Here is a 21,443-nt window from a genome sequence, read left to right on the forward strand (position 1 = left end):
GTCCAGAACTTTTCTAGGTACGAGTTTCAGTGGTAGAAGAGGACAAGTGTCTCTACTGCAGGTTTATTGGTTATGATGGCAACTGCACCAGACACAATTCATGGCCTCTGGGTAAGGTGAAGCACTGACCTTTACCTAACTGAAAAAGTTATTTGTTAACCCCAAGAAATCAATACCAAGAATTCCCACATAGATAATCCTCTCTATTTTATCTATTGAAATAAAACATGAGGACATAGAAAAAACTACAAAAAAGAAACAACCCTGCTTAGTAAATGAAAGAAAACTGAGCACATTAAAAATTTAAAAAAAAATTGGGACAGCTTTAAGCATCTATTATTTTTTAAATTTTATTACATAATGTATAAACAAAAGGCAAAGAATGACAGGTTTAGTTCAGCAGAACACAGAATTGTGGACTGGCACTAAATGAAACCACCGTGGATTTGATTCAGTGGGTAGATGAGGTGCAGAGTTCAGTGCCAGTCCAGGCAGATTAAATCAGTGTTACACCAATACTCAGTCCTGTCACAGAACACTGTCTACCAGGTAAGTTGTCTGTACTGCATTCCTTCATAATAAAGGATTTTACAGTTCTTTAATTAAAAAAGGTAGCTGCTTACTGATTATCTATTATAGATCTCTGACCCTTCCCAGTTATTTAAATCAAGCATTCACCAGTAAATGCTTTAACAGACAAGCAATTAATTACAGACAAAACCAGCAGAGGCCACTCATGAGTTGAGTAGGTCAGGTTTCCATTTTGCAAAGTAACAGTTAGGAACTTAACTGTCAAATTTAAGCTCTGAACCAGATTATATGCAGGACTTGAAAACATTGCCTTTTTAGTATTAGCATTCAGAATAAGGAATAGCAGTTATCTTTATGAGCAACATAACCAACTCAGGCTAATCAGTCTCCTTTAAAACGTTACAGAACGAATGAATAAGTAGGGGCAGAATCTCTGTCGTAAATTTGTCTGTGCAAGTATTCAGGGACACTCTCAACATCTAAATACTTAACACCAAATAAATCTCTGACCTAACAGTTACTGGTAAAGTCCAAGGAAGTCATAAATTAATGTTACGGGCATTATTTTTTGAGTCTTAACAGCAAATTGACTAGCATACTAGAAAAGACACACGTATGCCATCCTCAACTGGCTATAGAGGGATCAGGAATAACTACAACACCTTAGACTCTGTGCAGCCAACATTATAAAGAATATTTTGCATCTTCACTTTTGGACAAATTTTGCAGACTATTTTAGACGTTACGAGTTTTACTCTGATAGTTACTGAACTTGACAAGTTTTCAAAGAAAATTTGGCTACTTTGCTTTTCCCCTTCTGGTCTGCAGTCCTGATAACTCATGTAGATATTGTGAATAACTCAATCTACAGCACACTTAAAGGGTGCAATGTGCACAAAACAGTGATAGCTTATTTTTAAAAAGTTTCAGCAGAATCAGATTTTTTCCTAGAACTGAATGGCATGGTCAAATCAATTTCTTCTAAATTCTACTTCTGACTGAATACAAAAACTGAAGTAGTGTAAGGGAAAAATCCTTTATTCACTTTCTACATTCATAGAGCTAAGTTTACTTGTGAGTGGCAATAAATACACTGATTGGCCACATTCCCATTGAACCTGAGAACATCTGTTACAGAAGTCTCTTCATTCAAAAGTAGTTTGAAGAAAACTCACTTTTCAAAATAGGTTTGTCCTATTAGACAGGAAGAAAAACATTTGTTTCAAGTCATGTACCAGAAGAGTTCCCACTGTAGGAATCTTCATTTTGTCAAATTTTGCCCTCATCTACGCGTTAATCAGCACAGACTTCCAAAGGCAAAGTTCACAGTTTCTCTAAATCAGTATCTAAAAAAGTCACTTCCTCTTCTACAATCAGTTGTTTATATAACATACATAATCAGAGGCATATAAAATTAAGTTGCCAATTAAGTATCACTACAACTCAGCATAGGATTGGAAAATTAAACTTTCTGGGGAAGTTAATGAGGAAACATGTAGGTATTAATTTGTGCTCCAGCTACTAGCACCCAGCACATCTCATTTTTCTGTAGTTATAAAGGAACTCAGAACCTAAAATTCCAAACCAGTTAACTTTAGGCCCACATCTTTCTTAATGATAGCTACCTACGTAACACTGCTGTGACTGAACACCTGCCAGCCAGCTCGTCCATTCAGGGAAGGAGTATGTCTTAACTTCAACACATTTTCTGTGGTTTCATACTAAAGGGCTGAAGAAAAGCCTTCGGTTTCAAGTCTCTCTCTACCCAAAAGTAAGAGCAAAAGGTAAGAGCTACCTCACTGAATTTGTGAAAAGAGCTTCTAGAAATTAAACCAGAGTTTTACTTTGATGTAAATCTACAAAGTAGAAAAAAATACTGGAAGAGCCAAAAAATTTGTCATGAATTGTATGAAACTACAAAGTTGTAAAATTTTTGAAAAGCATACAAAAGGTTTGCATTTCCATTTCTAATGCCAACATCAGGAATTACCAAAATCTATATATCCTTGCATCAAATCACTAGATTTTGACAGTCAGCTTTTCTACAAAAGTAGATGTGTGAAGGTGTTTAGTTTTTTAATCTCCCACACTTATTAAAAAACTGTACATCTGAATATTTAATGCTACCAACAATATCCGAACCCATCCTACCTATGTTTTAAAAAGATGTTCTTTCATGTTTGCCTTACAGGTTAAAAAAATGTCAATTTTCACTGAAGTTAGAAGTAAGACCTCAGATACATTTCTTTTATACCAGATGCAAAAAGAGCTTAAATGTCAGGCTTCTAAGATTTCCCCAACCCAAGGAATGAAAAGCATCCCAAGCTTCCTCCAAACGCTCTTGCATCCAAAAAAAGCCAACTTCCAACTTAACGCAGCATTGTGATGTGCTGTCTATCTCCAGGAGTTCTCTCTGGATCCAGAGTTGCTTCAGCAGAAGACACTAGGGTCCTTCATTCTTCTAGCAGAACAGTACACAGTGCGTCCTCCGTATCAATCAATATGGAAGCTATCGCCCCATCATTGAACTCAAACGACGTTCCTCCATCTACAACCATACACGCATCCCAACAACGGGAACGGACGCAGACTCTGCCAAAAATAATCATAAAATAGCCTGTAAGCAAGGTATGTCACACAATAATTTAGCTGAACAAAGAGACTGGTTCTTGAATGCTTCTTTGCATGGATCAGTAAACGCTTAATCACGCAGGAGCACACGTAAGAATTTAGCATTTAGAATTTAATACTAGGATCCCTGAATCTGTCAGTGCTTTGTATAGACAGAGCAAAGAGTCCAGAGAGGACCAAAGGACCTGTTCAAATGGAGACTGGTACTACAGGAGTCTGAGAACAGCTTATAAGCGTAATAATGGAAACTGGAATTTAGCTACATTTTTTTTTTTTATCAAAGCTCCTGATGACCCCATTTAATGATTTGCTTGAAAACAGTTTTACATTAATTTATCATGATTCTAGTGCATGGGCTTCATGTTAAGAGGAACATGCAGTTTCAACTAGCAAGTTGAAATTCAAGTAAGTTGAATTTTACTGTATACCATTTTGCTACATAAATCATTCACAGAGAAGGGAAAGTCATTTCAAACACAAAGCTGAAGGTCAGAATGCTTGCTGTACAACGTCATAAGTAGGTATGGCAGCAATTTCCTGTCAATATTAGAGTGTAACTAGTATGTATTTAGCCTAATGGAAAAATTCTGCATATAAATTTTAAGGAAGCTATTCTACAGGTGGTCAAGACAGAATAAAGCCACTAGGTATTTTCCTCTTCACTCATCATTAAAAGTGAAATTAACTCAACTGTCAGAACTTATCCTTTCAAATATGCAGGAAGTGAGAACAGTATTAAATACAGAGTTCTCCATTTTTTTTTATGTTGCTAGATGGGAACTCGTAGAGATTTCAGAAAAGCCACGGATTGCAATCTCACATGAATGTGCTTGACTGTTCATGACTTAGGCCTTGGTCTAGACAATCTTCTGATCTCTAAGTTTTAATCATCAATTACTCCAGTGACTTATATTTTCATGAAGACACATCTTTCACAAAGATGAAAAATTTAGAAGCATGGCCTCAGTGTCAGAGCTAAACAGGTCTGTGCATCAGTGCAACACAACCAAGTCTGAACAATGCAGAACGACCTGGAGGCACATTTCACTCCTCCATTTCACTGTGCAACTAAAGAAAGAACAGCAAAGACAAGATCTCTAGCACCAAGAGCTAAAGACCAGCTGTGACCGACAGCAAAAACTACTTCAAGAAGAAAAAATGGGCTGATACCCTCTTGGGTACACAGACATTTGTTGCTCCAATATAGTTTTTATAGTATATCCCATGCTGATGACTCTATTTTAAATAAAGACAGGACTTAAAACTGTAGCATCCCCAAATGATAATCCAGTTCTTTGTTCCTATTCTAACCTCTCCTCTTACAGTCTCTTGAAGATTTACTCAACCTGGAGACCTCCCAGATCAAAATGACTTAGAAGCAGTAAACACTTAAAGACATGACTTGCACAGAGTGGGCCTCTAATATAGTAATGATTAGTCCCAGTAGACTGATTTATTTTATTACTGGGTCATAAAGTGTTGGAACACTGATGTGGCTCAAAAGGAGGGGTCTCCAAGTCAAGGTTCCTTTAAACATTTGTTTTGACATAAAAGGTTGAATTAGCATTTTGTTAATACTGAAACACTGTATTGTTCTCAGCATAGTTACTCTGAACATACAATTAATAGTTGCATGTGTTTGTATTTATTTAATTGTGGTGAGCTCCACAAAAAGAGTCCTAAATTAAAATGACTGAATTAGAGAATAGTTTGGAAGAGCATCTAGTCCTTCAACTCAAAGCAGGTCCTGCTTCGAAAACAGATTAGGTTGTGTAGGGCCTTGCCCAGTCAGGTTTTGACTATCTCCAAGGACAGCAACCTATTCTACTGCCTGACCTCTGATTCTTACTGAAAAATAGTTCCTGATATTTTATCAGATTGTTATATCCTTCTCTTCATGGCTGTTGCCACCTCCTCTTTTGCTCTGAAGAGTCCATCTCCCCTGCAACCTGAAGACAGCAGCTGGATCCCCCCTGCTTAGTCTTGTCTTTTCCAGGCTAAACAAAAATACCTTTTGACTCTCCCTCATATACCATGTGTTTCAGCCCCCCAGAAATCTTAGGGGCCTCTTCCTGAATTCACTCCAGTTTGTCTATGCCTGTCTCATGGAGGGGGAAATGGCATAAACCCAAAGCTGGACATAGTGTGATTCTTTTACTCTCTATGTTTGTGCATGGATAAAATGTCGCAAAAGCATAACCCAGCTTGGAAACATTTTCTTCCTGTTCTTACAAGAATACTCAAGCCCCTCAAAACACAAACTGGTAGTTGAAAAAATTCAAGTGAAACTCCTCAGTTACTTCAACAAATTACACAATGAAAAAACTCTTCAGTGACTGCTACAGCCAACACTTACTTTGAAGAGAAGCCACGCTGCCGACTGCTTGAGAAAACTCGGTTTACAATAGGTTCTCGAATACTGAAAAACATCTTTGGTTCTTCTGGATTATACAGCAGGGAGTCATTGTAATCATTTGTTACTGTAAACAGAAATCAGACATTAGTGGGTTTTTTTTAGAGAAAGTTCGTTATTTTCAGAAACACACGTTTCTCCAGGAAAGAGCAGTTTTCCTACCTAGAGATAGTATTGAGTCTTGCCAAATGTTTAACAGCCTTCACCTTTGAGATGATAGAATTTTACCGAAGATTCCTTTCAGTTCTATTGCATGACTAACATTCACCAGCTCTCTTCAGATGACTAAACGTTAACTGTTTCAAATCATAGGAGAATTGAAATTCTCTTGAAGATCTACACATGAAAGTCTAAATTAGTGCTTTAATATCAAAGGTGAGAAGCGTTTCACCAAATATTCCTAAATAACGTTTGTAAGAAAGACTAATACTGCAAGAGCACTAAAATAGTGGAAGCAATATTGAGTAGTAGAATACAATCAGAAATGAACTAGTCAGAGTTATGATACCTTAAAGAAGTCTAGTGTTTTTCACTAACCTTTCTGTATTAGTTCTGTGTTCAATGGCATATTCAAGCTCCCATGCTTTTTAGCTGTTGAGACAAGAGAAAGAGAGTCCCCATTAGATAGTAGTATCTTTCTGTAAACTTAGCCAGTAATGACACGTGTTCACTCACCGATATTAAGGATCTCTTCAACAGCTTGATTTGCTACCTTGTTAATATTATAGGACCTAGACAGAGAAGTAGAAGTCTTGTTTGCTAAGCAATACAATTGGGGGGGGGGTAACAAAAAAAAACCTACCTTGCATACAGATAAAGAACTAGGTTCCAGACATAAAGGAAAAAAAAAAAAAAAAAAGAATGCTGTTAAGTGTGAGTAGACAGCAGTCTCCCTCCTGGGCCCAGATTCAGAAGGGATTTAGGTACTAACTGCAGCCCCTGTGCAGTAGTACTGTGAATATCTCAGTTGCACAGTTCTCAGTGGAGCTTACAATCCTCAGTCTGCACTTCTGTCATGGCAGTAGAACACCTCAGACTGCAACAGACATCCACTGTACATTTAACAGACTATAGAAGTGCCAAGGACATTCCAGGGCTATTCCCCTTACACTTATTGCCTACCTGCAAACCTGAACAAAGGCACAGGAGAAACCGAGATGCAGTCTGAAGTTATTCTCTCCTCTAACTAGTTAACAACCTTTTGTGCAAGTTTTGGCAGCTGAAAAAGTACTTGGACATTTAAATGCCTCTCAGGGTGAGGAGGACTGAAATCCCAGCAGGGCCCCTAAACCACAGAGTAAAGATCACCCAAGGCTTGGCATTTGGAGAAGTCCAGAAGCATACACCAATTGCGGCAATAAAAATAGACAATCCTTGAATTTGGTCTCTAGTTCTGAGATTGCTCAGTACAGAACATGTAATAAGCAAATGAAATGCCTAAGAATAGCTTTGAACCAAGGCTGTACATTTCCAAGGTAATGAACACTAGGAAAGTTCTCCTAGCAATCTGCAAGTTTCATCCTTGGCAGCCTCCAAGACCAAGTTATGCCAATTGAATACAAGATTCTGAATTACAATGAAAAGTAAGGTCCAGTAACCATGGCTACAGCATGAATATTCACTTTTGAATTTCATTAAAAGCTTCAGTTTTAGTCCATCTTAGCATGCCACATAAATCCGGGGCCTGTTGTACAACTTTAAACGATAAGGATAGCCAGATTCCCAAATGAAAGAGGCTCTCACTTCCCACACATCTGAGAAAACTAAATTGATTAGACTTGTCTGTAGTATTGAAGCTTGTTTAAACTGCAGTTAAGAAAATCTACCCCTTTGATTAAGCTAGTACAGCTCTGCTTAGATATACCCTTCTGCACTTAAGGGCAGTATTTTGGCAAAGAGACTCCCTTTTAATTTAAGTTTGAAAGAGAAGCTTGGAAGAAGAATGGAAAATAGATGCCAGAGAACACCTAATACTATTTCCAAGTATGTTTTCCAATTTTTATTAAAGCTTAGATTTTTATAATGGCTTTCTAAGCTGCTTCATCTAAACATTTTAACCAACAGAACTAGTTCAGAGAATCCCCAGACATGCCCTGCCAACCAGCCAGAGCAGATCTTTCCATCACCACTCCCAAACCCTCATCTCTACATGGGGTGTGCAAGCTCTTTCACCAAAGTTACAGTTAAGGTAAACAACAGACTCAATTTGGAGAAAACGCTTCAGAAATACAGGTGCATCTAGCTTATCTTAAACACTGTTTTGTATCAAAGCAGCAGCATGTACTTACCATGCTTTTGATCCTGTTCCAGTGCACACATTGAGCCCTGAACTCTTCTGTTTTTCCCAAGGACCATCATCAACTGATATTTCATAATAGGAGGCCCTATGAAGCGAGAATTTAAAACTGGGTTTGCAGGACTTAAAGTTCTCCCTGAATAAGACAGAACACACAGCCTTATCAGGCACATGAAAATTTAGAGGGGGGTAGTTTCAAATCTGGATGACAATTTCACAGGCGTTGCATAGTGTTTCTGATTTGGCAGCCACATTTGATATGTGGTTTACGGTGGTTTTTATAATGGACAAAAGTGATCTGCAGCATGAAGTTTTAGGCAGGGTTGTTGGTTTTTTTTCCAGCTACTTTTCATATTAAATTCTGTGTGAAGAACTCTGTGGTTCATCTGGTATAACTTTGCATATAAGCAGAGTTTGCTGGACTTACAAATGAAACTACAAAATACATTACCTTCCTTGCATAATTGTTGAACTACTGCATAAACTGTGCTTATGCTGTGACTGGGTCTCAAAATTACATCAGGGAACACTAAGACGTAAGAAATTCCAGCATCAGTAAGTAATAGCATCGCTTCAAGCTGAATTCTTGATCACTTCAATAATTAAAAATCCACTGTGATTCTTCAGGAACAGTTTTAGTTTTACAACAGTCAGCAGGCTTACGTTTCTGTCCAAGGTAAATTCTTCCTAAAACTCAAATGTAGTAAGTCTTGGGGCACAACCATCATTGTGCATGGTATTATTCATATATCAGGGGATTCCTAATCTTAGGCTTGTTGCAACCAGACAGTCTCTCTCCCATAAGCTTCAGAACATCCAGACATATATTTATGAACTACAGTTGTTGATGTTTATAGTGCCTAACACAAACAGCATGATATAGTCTTCAGATAAATGGATACCCTCTTAGAAACACATCATGTTCACTGTGTTCAGCATGACTGACTTTCACCCTTCTTAATAAATCGAGCTTAGTGAATTCTTTTTTTGGTGATGAACGTTTTGGTCTGGACAGACTAAGAATACAATGGTGTTAATGGTGGTAATATTTGGTGTTAAACAGTGATTTAACACTCTTGGTGTGTACTGCATTGTGTGTACTCTTAAGAAGATGGGAAGATGAGAGAACTGAAAGCAAATTAAGGACACAGATGCACACCGTGATTCAGTTTAAGACTTTCTTTTTAAATAAACTAGGTGGTGGTTTTTGTTCCCTTCAGTTTCCCTGATTTCTTAACCAGCATGAAGAATAAGCCCTTGGAAGATGCTCATAGAGTTATTTTGTCTTTTTAGATAGTAGACTTGTGTATTTGAGCCTTAAAGACATGATCCATCTGTGTGACATCATTAGTGAAGTCTTCAAGTTCTATTAACACACAATGTATTACTAGAGATTTGTTCCTAGTGTCACTGTGTTCCACATAGCTTCTAAAATATACTGGAACCAAAAAGCACAATGTATTTGTGGCATTCGGAAGCAGAGGGCTACTGTAAAGTGTTGGAAAGGAGCTTTGTGTTCCTCTATCACTGTACATTAAATAAATCTTTTAGAATCTTGATAAAACTGTGTTTGAGTTAGAAGAGAGCAACATTTGTATCTGTTTGAGACTAATTCCTTCTGACAGTCTGAGGCTGCAGTCCAGATGGAAGATAAAGCACTCATGGAACATTTATACTGTTTCCAGCAGCAATCACAGTGTCCCAGGCACTGTACAAACATAAGAAGATGTTACACACTAAAGTTTAAAAAAAAAAAAAAAAAAAAAGACAGACAGTGTAAAGGGAAAAGGAATATAAAATACAAGTAAAAGTTTGGCCAAGTCCTGATCGAGGATCATGTTTTAATTCCTTTCCCACAGCCCCAGTCACACTTCCCACATTCTTCTTGTTATCGTTTGGCTAACAGAAATGCATTCATCTTCAGGACAGAAAGGCCAGTTGTAAAGGTATCTTGCATAATGCAGTACCAGTATATGATATAAACTGTTTTCTTAAAATAAGGAAGTGTTGGACATTTTCCTGCAACAACACAGCTTCAGCCAAAAGTAGGCTTATACCTTTGCCTCTAATGACAGAGAGGCAGGGAAAGGAGATGTTATTAGTATTTCAGTTTGGTCATGCTAGACTTATAGAAAGATACTTAAGAAGAGATGCAGGAGAGAAGACAATTTATGGGCAGATTTTGAAATCTTCAGTCTATGGTAAAGATAGTAATTGCAGGTATTTGATTAGATAAGATCTAGCCAGTTAAGGAGTAAAACAAAGAGAAAATAACAGTCAGGAATTATGAAGGATGGAATAGCCAGACCGGAAAACAGAATAACAGAAATTAACATCACTGCACTTAATCACTGAAAATACACTTTGTAACCAGCAACAATCCCATCAGTCTAATATATTCATGGACTAGAACAGAAATTTGACAGCAAAGACATCTCAACAGTGATTGCCCATTGCAGTGCCATAAAAAGAAATGAAGTTAATTGTGTCCTGCTGCAACAAACAATAATTACACATACCTGGATGAAAGAGATTCCCCAATGAAGACTTCATTGAGTGCTCTCACAGGTAAAAGATGTGGACCAGAAATGTCAGATCCTGCAGATATTGAATAGAGCAATGTTAAATCAAAGCTCCAAAATGCAAATTTTCAAAACCAACTCATCACTCATTGAGGGACACACTTTGCTGCCTTTTACTGGAAACTACAAGTATTTGAACCAAAGTCAATATGGCAATGGCACTTATTTTCAGATATTGCTTTCCCTGAAAACTCATGGGCAACCAGATGGATGTCTCTTCTAGAACTCACTGACAGTGACTTAACAGATGTTCTGAATCAAGTTCAAAGACTTTATACTGCAGGTAATTAAAGGGAACTAATAAATTGTTCATGACCTCTCAGTGAGGAAATGCAGGGCCAGACAAGTTAAGCACAGACTCTTGCATCTTCAGTACACCATAAAGAAAACAACCAAAGGTGTTTCATGACCTAGGAATTACCCACGGAGAGATTCTTATTTCTCTTTTATCATTTGATTGCAGGCAGAGTGACAGTTTATATTTTCAATTGTGAGCTAATCTACCTCAAATTCACCAGATGTTAAGAGCACGCATACGCAACCTCCCCCCGACACATACATTTAGTGTGGACCATCTGGATACACAGTAAATTGTTCATGTGGTAACCCCAAGCAGCTATGGTAACCCCAAGAGACCACTTAATAACAAGCTCAGGTATTTTGCCAACAGGTAACATTATTTCAAGACAGCTCTATAAATTGTTAATACTGAAAACTAGTCCTAAATGTATAGTCCAGAATAAATGTATATAAACTGACAATATTCCCTTCGGAAAAAAAAACTCAAAGTCTGGGTCTTGAGCTAACAAGAACTGTCTCCCCCTGCTTCTCAAACATAGCAACAAGACTTCAAATACTTCAATTCTCACAAATCTCTACCTCCTTCCTATTCAAAGTTATCACAGAAAAATGATTTTACTCTTGTCACAGACTTTAACCTACTTTGATCCTGGAATCTTTCATTTATGTGAGCTCTGCTGTGTTGCTCCTGGCTTAGCTGCTGTTCATGTAAATCTACAGGCACAGGGTTAATACCAGTTCCTTCAAGATACAGTCGGATTCTTTGTCGCCACTGCCACCTAACAGAGGAGAAAAGTTTGTATCAGTATTCAAAATATTTATTATAGAATTAGCTAGGATCAGATTGTCTTGAAGACACAAGAGTTTCACTGGTTCATTTTCAAAGCAGAGCATCTTAAGATTAAAGGTTAAATATATTTGAGGACACACTTCAAGTTTTATAGCTTCCACTATCACTTCTTTATTTATAAAGTTAATCTTCCCAAAAAGTAAATACACTAATTTGTTAGCTGATGTTTTTTTGCGTGTAAAACAATATGACACTGACCAAAAGATGTCTACAGCGTATAATGTCTATGTTACATTATACATAATAACATTTATATTTTTTTTTAGAAATGTGATTCTATCTTATGAATTCATGTCTGATGCAATGCATTTGAGAGCAACAAGCTCCCAGGAATTTATGTTCATATAAATACCTTATAATTAATATATTAATGCTTGCTCTATTTTTTCCACCACTTTGCTTATATTCACAGATGTCCAGAAAAGCAGCTCTTTATTCATAAGGCCAATAATCATCCTCTAATTTTAATGTTCTCTCCTGGCCTGGGAACTTTAGCGTGCTTAAGAGTAGTTCAGATGCAGAAAGAGAAGGCTATAAAAGGCATTCTTCCTCACACTGTTATATCATTCAGATTTTTCTATTTTTTTTTTCCTAGAAATCAATTCCTTTTTCCTTTTATAATTTAGAGATTACATAAAACAAGATAGAAATAATCGTTTTGATTCAGAAAGCAAATCACAAGGAAGCAAATCACATCTTTTCCCAGTTCACATTGTTGGTATTTGGATGACAGTGGCCAGCTTACATGTTTCCTGAAAATTACAGCAAGGAAGACTCAGACTTTAGAAAAATATATTAATAGTTTTTCCTCATCGTCTCCTGAATTACAACAACATCACAACTTTGCAGTAACTTTAGCCTTCGAACCTATACAAATAAATTCATTCAATCTTTTCTGAATTAACACAACTCTCTTTCATGTACCTACAGGCGCAAAATTTTCTAGAAATTCTGGGGTCATTTTCCCATCAGTTTTAAGTTGATCCTCCCCTTCTGAAACAACAATATTCAAATATGCGTATAGTGCACCATCTGAAGCATCATCACTGTTGGATAAAAAGGAAGAACTATTCTGTACATCTTTCTTATGACTTGTGTCTATATAACCTTGTGTAACATTTGCTTCTTCTGCAACATTGACATTGATTTGCATTCAGTTTGCAATCAGTACAATACGAGATGTCTTCCTGGGAAACAGCGGCCTGTCATTGTCCATCTTATGTTCATGCACCTGATTTTCTAATCAGTAACTGCAGTACTCTGTGCTTGACTTCAGTGTCTCGGCACTGAACAGCAAACCATTTATTTCAATATATGCCTCAAAATTCTTCTGGATTCTAATCCTGTCCTCCAGTGTTTTTAAAGTACATGCAAATTTCACCTTTAACATATGTACAGTCTCTTTACTCCCTTCATCCCAAGAAGGGAAGGTATTATCAAACCCTGAGGTCATTCTAGAGCCTCACCAAACACATCCTTGGTAAAACTATCTATCTGCCCTTAAATTTTAAGTATGGTTTTAGGTAGTCAGGCAAATAGCTTGCAGTAGGTATCTCACATTAGCTTCCTCACAATATTCATTCTAGAACAAGCCAAAACACCTATAAAATTATAAAAAGGTAGTCTACTATTGCATCCCTATTCTGAGATCCTGTTGCACTGTTTACCATCATAAAAAGAAACAAGGGCAGTCTGACATAGCATGTCCTTCATAAATCAATGAGGTTAGTTGTACATGGAACAACAAGGTCTTACATAGATTCTTCCACTAAAGTGATTTCCACAAAGATCAAGGAGAAGGATAGAAGAAACACTCCCTTCTCCAGTCTCCAGCACCTCACCATCCTAATGGTACTCTGAGCCATCAGAAGTTCTTTCAGACGTGTCAATCCCGTTATCACAGAATCACAGAATTTTCTAGGTTGGAAGAGACCTCAAAATCATCAAGTCCAACCTCTGACCTAACACTAACAGTCCCCACTAAACCATATCCCTAAGCTCTACATCTAAACGTCTTTTAAAGACCTCCAGGGATGGTGACTCCACCACTTCCATGGGCAGCCTGTTCCAATGCCTCACAACCCTTTCGGTAAAGAAGTTCTTCCTAACATCCAACCTAAAACTCCCCTGACGCAACTTAAACCCATTCCCCCTCATCCTGTCACCAGGCAGGTGGGAGAACAGACCAACCCCCACCTCGCTACAGCCTCCCTTGAGGTACCTGTAGAGAGCGATAAGGTCACCCCTGAGCCTCCTTTTCTCCAGGCTGAATAAGCCCAGCTCCCTCAGCCACTCCTCGTAAGACTTGTTCTCCAGGCCCCTCACCAGCTTCGTTGCCCTTCTCTGGACTCGCTCGAGCACCTCCATGTCCTTCTTGTAGTGAGGGGCCCAAAACTGAACACAGTACTCGAGGTGCGGCCTCACCAGAGCCGAGTACAGGGGGACGATCACCTCCCTGGCCCTGCTGGCCACACTGTTTCTTATACAGGCCAGGATGCTGTTGGCTTCTTGGCCACCTGAGCACACTGCTGGCTCATATTCAGCCGACTGTCCACTGTCACTCCCAGGTCCTTCTCCGCCTGGCAGCTCTCCAACCACTCATCTCCCAGCCTGTAGCTCTGCTTGGGGTTATTGCGCCCCAGGTGCAGGACCCGGCACTTGGCCTTGTTGAACTTCATGCACTTCATGCACTTTATCCTCTTATTAAAAAGATTCCTTAGGCCTAAATAAATCTGAGAACTGCCAAGTCAAACACCCACTCAGGTCTTTGCTTAAGAACATCAGTTTCACGTCACACTTATTCTGAAACAATAACCGGAAAGATTCTGTTTCACTCTGGTGAGGCTTAAGCTCCCTAAGAGCAGTAAGAGGAGCGTCAGCAACAAAAAATTAACATGGCATCCAACAAAACATTACAAGTGGTTAGAGTATCAAATGAGTTTACCTGCGTTAGCACTACCAGCTTTAACTAAACTACTTAGCAAGATGGCAAATTAAATCTAGTATTTTCTAAGCCTGGGAATGTTTGATTTCAAACTACCTTCTCATTTAGTAATAGCTACTGAAACCCACTGAGTTACTTATAATCAGTCCTGCTGACTATATTCACCTCATTTTAGATTTTTTTGTAGCACAAATACAACAACGAACTACAAATCGAATATGCTATAAGTATGAACAAAAAAAAAACCTGTAATGTATTTTAATGTAAATAACTTGCTTCTGTTGATTGTTTGCCACCACAGAACTATCCTAGAGTGTTAATACAACACAGAACAATGTTTCTTTTTAAATAGGAATTTATGAGAAACTCCTCCTCTAGTTTGTCCTTTAGAATTCAAATTGCTTCCTCCTGAATTCAAGTGATATTCATTATCTCGAGAGTATCTAGTATTGAAAGCATCAAGCTACCTTCATCTTAAAGAAAAGCTTTCCCTAACACTACTCTAGCAACACAATTTATGCCATTCTACCTTAATCACTAAAACCATCTGCATCACACTGACCACTTCCTAATAGTATATATAAACTTCATTAGCTTCTGGTAGTATGGCCCATCACTGTACTACAAACAGTTTAGAGTGTTAAAATATGTAGACCAATACATCCTTTACAAGACTACAGTTCCTCATTTATGCATATGCTAATTCAGAAAATAAATCAATTATTGAAGGTCACAGCAAAAGCAGTTTTTCCTGGAACCTGTTATCAGCTTTATCCTTTGTAGTCCCAGCCCTACCGTCAACCACAAATGCATTTCTCAACATAGTAAACATCTAAAGAGAATTAATTACTTGAGGCATTAAGATTTTACTAAGCATCACCTGCTCCTTATGGATCACACATAATTACGTATTTTCCAATCAACATGTTTTCTAAGACCAAAGATCACTGACTCGTACCTGAACTCACCACGATAAAGCTTCTGTAGTGCTTCAGGAAATGAGTGTGTGTATCTCACAGGCAAACACAGGTGACCCTCCGATCTGGAAGCAAAAAGGAGTAAGGATGATGAAAAAGTACAGTATTTTGGTCCCCCCCCCAAAAAACACAAAAAACAAGCAAGCTCTTTCAGTTACATAAAGCAAAGCTAGGCTTTTGACCTTTATGATCCCATACTATTTTTACATACATGGTACATTAGCAACAATATCCAAATTTCAGCTCAGAATCTTTCTTCCTCTCTTCCCCTAAAAAATGGTTGTTCAGCAGGTAACCCTGCAAGAATACATAGGTACTAACATAGTGCCTGTCACCATCGTTCTAGGCAAGGAATTCAAGCTTAATAAACCTTGCAAGTTTGAAAGAATGTTTTCCATTTACATACAAGTTGGTGATACTGAGACAGGTAGGTGACATGCCTAAGATCAAATGAATCTCATGTCAAAGCCAAAAGACTAAACACTGCTCCCCTTTCATGAGTGATATTTGATAACTTGAAGGCACTTGTTATTTGAACCCTGTTATTCAGGCTTGTTACTGTTGAATATCTATTCACAACATTTGAAAAGTTTTGGAAGAGGAATATGGTATGGAAAGAATTAAAACTTTCTGGCCACTGCTTTCCGATCTGCTAAGATTTGATTAACTGGTAATATCAGAAGCAAAAATCTAAATCTGGAAATCTCGTCAGACAGAGCCTTGGTGAATTTTGAGTTTTTACTTGCCATCCATTTGAAGGTTATACCAACCAGGCAGTACTAATACACTGTATCCACCTGCCCAAATCAATCTTACTGTTAGGTGAATGGGAGTTTATAAGAGGACAACTAAATGCCATTAAGTGGCTGAGGAGACAGTGTCCTCTGAGTTCTGGAACGATTTACCAACAAAACCAGAACAAATTTAATTTGTTCATACCCTAACAGATTTCCAATAGGATTCATCTTAAAGAAATTAAGCTTCTGAATGTTCAGATAGCACATTTAGTTGCTTTTGTTAAGAAAGTCCCTTTTCCAGTCACTAGTCTACACTACCATCTCCAGCCACAAGCTTCTCTGCTCAGTAATAAACCTAGCTCCAAGTACAGCTGCGTTAATGTGAAAACAGCTGTGGCAGTTGAACACATCGGTGCTTATCCAATACTACTTAATGCCCTCATAGATGAGAGGGGACAAATCGCTGTGGAAACTTTTTGTAATAAAACAACAGGTTCACTTGGTATCTACAGTCCAGTAAGACAGACATTTGTTACCAAATGCCACAGGCATGCCACATGCATCATGAAAACAGATGCATATTACGCCTGACATTAAACATAGTATCTCTTTCCCAAACATGCTTTTACCTTTCAGGATCAGTATTTACTCCAATAACTGGTTTAAATTTATCAAAGACCTTACTGGCAGCCAACAACATTGTGCCATCACCTACACAAAAAGCAAAAAAAAAAAGAAGGTTAGTTTCTATTCTCATTCTAATATTCCAAACAAAATAGTCTCACATATATTGCAGTATGACCGTTACGTGTTTCTATGTCAACAACTGAACAGGTAAGTGGCACAAAAATAAAACCGGACCAGAAAACTACTGACACCTTTTAAAGCAGACTAATGACAACTGAATTCAAGATAATAAATATGACTGGAAAAAGTACTACTTACTGGACAGCTATACTTGCCCTGGCAACTGAATTTGGCAGAATCAAGTTTGGAAAGACATTTATGGAGCTTTCTGTTATGTTTATCAGCTGTTAAGAGAAATTACACATTTACACCTCACTTTAATCTTTAACCTTGAGGATTTCATTGAAATCTGTAACAGTATTATTAGGATGCTTCAGGTATGAACACATCCCTTTTGACCCATTCTGAGTAGTAACAAGTAGCTGAGGGAAAAGTGGACCAGTATGGAGAAGACAACGGCAGGGCAGCATTCAAGTCTACTGCCACGAATGACTGAACACTATGTCAGAACACAGCAATGCACTGTAGTATTTGCAGCAAGTCACAAAAATGAATGAACTGCTGAAAATCTGATGTTAAAAGGAATCAATCAGGTTAGCTGCTCTCTTGGGTCATTTAAAAAGCTCTAAGCAGCGGCACAGGCTGCTCAGAAGTTGCATATTTCTGCCTGTGCCACCAATTCCAGATATGCTGCAATTAAGCATGAAAGCAAGAAAAAAAGTTTGGGAAGGGGGAGAAAAAGGATGTGTGTTAGTCTCCAACTTATGTTCCTAAAAAAACAGAGTAAGGTTTAGGGCTACTCATAATCATATAAAAGCAAGTATTTTACCCTCTTTAGTTGAAAATTACAGTAAATTCCACAATTTCCAACATTTTACACAAGACAATACCAAACTTTTCCTAAGTGGCCATACATTGCCATTCACTTCCTAGTGCTACAAACTTCTGATATGAGAGGCGGAAGGGATGGCCAGAACCACTGAATTTTGTCATATTTTCTCACAATTATATCAGCCATTTGTTTTCAAGATGTGCACATTTCCAGAAGCTTCACAGACTGCAAAATTTATTTGAAAAACGTATCTATGAAAACATACTGAAACATATACTTCCTTTCCATAAAGTCATACCTCCTGCTGATATAACAGCATCTGCCCACCGAACTGTCTCTTCATTATATTCTCGACGTTTAACAAGACGGACTTCTATCCTCTCGTTCCTATAAAGTGCAGGAAAAAGCCTGAATGTGTCCTATATTGTTCCTTGTCACATCCTTCTGAAAAACTGACATGTAATTAAGGACTATGTACAGTTGTATTTGGTTTCTAAGCATTTGACGCTCACACAAACCCTTTACATCTTTTTAATTTGTTTTCAAGACAGCAATGCAATGTGTTAGCTGAACTGAGCAAGTTCACCATTGTTTCAGGAATAACTGTCCATGTGCATCACCCTGTTTTAGGTATTCCTGTTTTATTAGGGCTTGTCATACAAAGCTTTCTTCCATTACTTTACACAATACATGGATATTTGCACTGTTTCTTAAATTCGTAACACCCATATATTCTTACCGTAAACTGTCTACAACATGCTCCACATTTTTTGTATGAATGCGGTGCCGCTCCAGTAGACCAGCATAATTAGATCCCTTCAAGGCAAGCTGTAAGACAGAAAGTGAAATGGTTAATCACTACATTAAGTACTCTTGGTTAATATAAACAGAAGCTATATATTTTATCTCATTAGTTACATCTCTATATACATACTGGTCAGCTTATATTCACTTGTTGAAGTACTTACACAGTCACAGCATCAACCTCTTGAGGATTCTACACAAACATACAAACAAATATACCACACTGACTTCTATGCCACAGCAGACACTTTTCTTTCCCTGAATTCACTAAGCAAATTTAAACTCTAGGTTTAAGTGCTACAAATTTAAACTCTAGGTGCTACATCAAATAGCTTAACTAACTATATTCTTCCATCAGGTGATGAAAACACTCAAATAGTTTGCAAGTTACCTGGAGAGTTCTAAATTTTGTGCTATAGAGAAAAAGAATAGAAAAAAGCAACATGAATGATAATTAAAACATGCATCTTTGAAATACTTAGAGCATTAACCTTCAAAATGTATTTGAGCTTAAATGGAAGGTTGCCAAGTGGTGACAAAGGTAACAGTTCCCTTGCATCAAAACAAAACAAAACAGACCACCAAGACTTAAGGTCAAGCCACCTACTGCCTGCAGTATTGGTCCCTGGATTATAGAACACATTTTTCAGATTTCTATCAATAATTTAGTAGTTGCATTCTAGCACCACTTTTCCTGTTCTTCTTGGAAGCACAATAATTTAAATACAGGACACTCTTTAGACATCTATCAGTTCATACAGGTAAGGCTTAAATGAGCAGGCAGGTAAGACTTCCACCTGATTATTAGACTTTTTGCAACAGGCTTCTGTCCAAGTCTCAGTCACCAACTTTAGATACCCATTCTTCTCTTCACTTATTTAGTCTGTTCATGTGGTGCTGGTACTGCCAAATACATGTCAGTGTGCAGATTAACCCCAATTTGGAAGCAGAAGAAAGAACAAAAAAGGATGATATTAAGTGCAAGGAGTTGATAAATACATTCCTAATGAAGGAGATCCTGTTTGGAGCCATAGGCTAGATCACCTCCTGAGACTCCTTGTAACCTGAATTATTCTATGATTATACTGTCGTTGGTTCCTTTTCCCATTCAGTTAAAACCAATTTACCAGTGCAGAAACAAAAGTTCTCCTAGTGTAAAGAAATTTGTCAGTGCCAGAAGCTTTGAATGGGCACTTCCAGCAATTTATTCATGTGCCTTTATGCAATGCTGCACATCCTTCCAGGACTAAGTGGTGCCAGACAGCCGCATCTAATCCTATTTCCATACAGATTCCCACACCACAGAACCCCACAGCGAGGGGAGAGGACTGGCACGACCTGACAATACCAGTTAACTGCAATTCAATACCCAATAAATGCAGTCTTTCTTCATCAGACACCTATCAACGTCAAGAAATCCAACCATGAGCTAAGCACTAAGATCAGTGCTGAAGAAATTATAAAGAATGGAATTGGCTGTTCTGGAACTGCATCTCCACTGGTCTCACAGCTGGGATCAGGAAACCTTCTCCAACAGAAAGGGCTCCCAGACTTTGCCTGGACGCCATCAACAGCGCTACAGGCAGGCAGCAGGAGTAGCTACCAGCTGTGCTTGGTCACAAGCAAAGATAAAGCATGTGGGTAACCAGTAAACATCTCCACTGAGCTCTCCAGTCATCCCAGAGAAGCTTGTTAGCAACAGTTTGCTGGGATGCAGGGTGTTATGTCATGTTAACTGTCTCACACTGACCCCTCCTTTCTACTCCCCAGCAGCAATGCTGACACACTCTTGCACACCTCTTTCAAGAGCTTGGTGCTGCACTGGGAAGCCGAATGGTGCCACAGTGGGCAGGAAAAGAGCAAGTAAGGCTATGGCCAGTCACGGCACTGCCCACTGCTGGGCTGGTTCTCAACCTCATACAACAGCAAGACTGGAAAGAAGGCAGAAAGTAAGAAAGTATTTGCCACCCACAGACAACATCTGCCCCTGAGCACCACAGGTCTCGTTTGCTAGAACTGGGACTTTCAATTGCCTTCCTGGAGAACAAATTGACCTTGCTTTACTATCAGAAAGAATGAGAAATCCACAACAAATAACCACTCCACTCAAAAAATCATGAGGGTTACTAAATCAGGGCTCTCATTCATGCCTCCTCTGGAAATATCTGCCGTGAATAAAATATTGTCACCAACAAGCACCTGACGTGCAGACTGTTGTTGCAGCATATGTTTTTATCAGGCTGCTATTTCCACAGGCTATTACTTCCCCGCACAAAGCACAGCCTCCATCTTGCTATTTTATTTACCCCATTTATTTGCCAAATTTGTCTGCAAGCTACTTTCCACTTAGTCCAAGAGAGCTTTTATCTCAGAACAATGACCAAGCAGTGTATCTTTGCGTGCCCATTTGTAGGCATTTTTTCTCCCAACATCAGTGCCGAGTCATCAGCTCACATTTCACTGTTATTACTAGCAAGGAGAGAGTTGAGTAATTTCATTGCTGATGAACAAAGTCTGTTCTCTAATTTACATTTGTCTTAAGTGTAATAAATTATTTCATTAATGGCTTCAGAATGCAGAAGGAATGCTCATCAGATAAGATGCCAGTATCCTGACGACCGACTTAAAATTACCAGGATAAGGAACGGGTATTAGATGTGTAAAGGTCTCCTCTGTGAATTCAACTCTTTAACAAGTAAGCAAGTATTATGAAGCTACAAGGCAAATGGAAAGTTAAAGCCTTTAAATGGCTAAACTACATCTATGGGGCTAATTAATCCTCCTAATTTGCAAAAGACC

At 38.3% G+C, this 21,443-nt stretch overlaps 1 protein-coding gene across 3 annotated transcripts in view; it reads right to left on the reverse strand.

Moving 5' to 3' along the window:
• Positions 1–330: 330 nt before the first annotated feature.
• The window catches only part of NADK2 (NAD kinase 2, mitochondrial), a 33,909-nt gene continuing 12,796 nt past the window's right edge, over positions 331–21,443 (reverse strand). Inside the window, exons 2-12 of one of the 3 annotated variants that reach the window (XM_035309426.1) lie at positions 18,580–18,668; positions 18,139–18,227; positions 16,891–16,972; positions 15,506–15,589; positions 11,396–11,532; positions 10,391–10,469; positions 7,864–8,007; positions 6,251–6,306; positions 6,113–6,166; positions 5,519–5,642; positions 331–3,123 (exon numbers count right to left, since the gene is read on the reverse strand). In XM_035309426.1, coding sequence (XP_035165317.1) covers positions 2,985–3,123; positions 5,519–5,642; positions 6,113–6,166; positions 6,251–6,306; positions 7,864–8,007; positions 10,391–10,469; positions 11,396–11,532; positions 15,506–15,589; positions 16,891–16,972; positions 18,139–18,227; positions 18,580–18,668 — 1,077 coding nt within the window. In that variant the 3' untranslated portion in view covers positions 331–2,984. Of the gene's footprint in view, positions 3,124–5,518; positions 5,643–6,112; positions 6,167–6,250; positions 6,307–7,863; positions 8,008–10,390; positions 10,470–11,395; positions 11,533–15,505; positions 15,590–16,890; positions 16,973–18,138; positions 18,228–18,579; positions 18,669–21,443 lie in introns of those variants that run through there. The other 2 variants (XM_035309427.1, XM_035309428.1) reach the window with 2 other exon arrangements.

The sequence above is a fragment of the Oxyura jamaicensis genome, chromosome Z (assembly GCF_011077185.1).
Source record: "Oxyura jamaicensis isolate SHBP4307 breed ruddy duck chromosome Z, BPBGC_Ojam_1.0, whole genome shotgun sequence".
In the NCBI taxonomy this organism is placed as follows: domain Eukaryota; kingdom Metazoa; phylum Chordata; class Aves; order Anseriformes; family Anatidae; genus Oxyura; species Oxyura jamaicensis.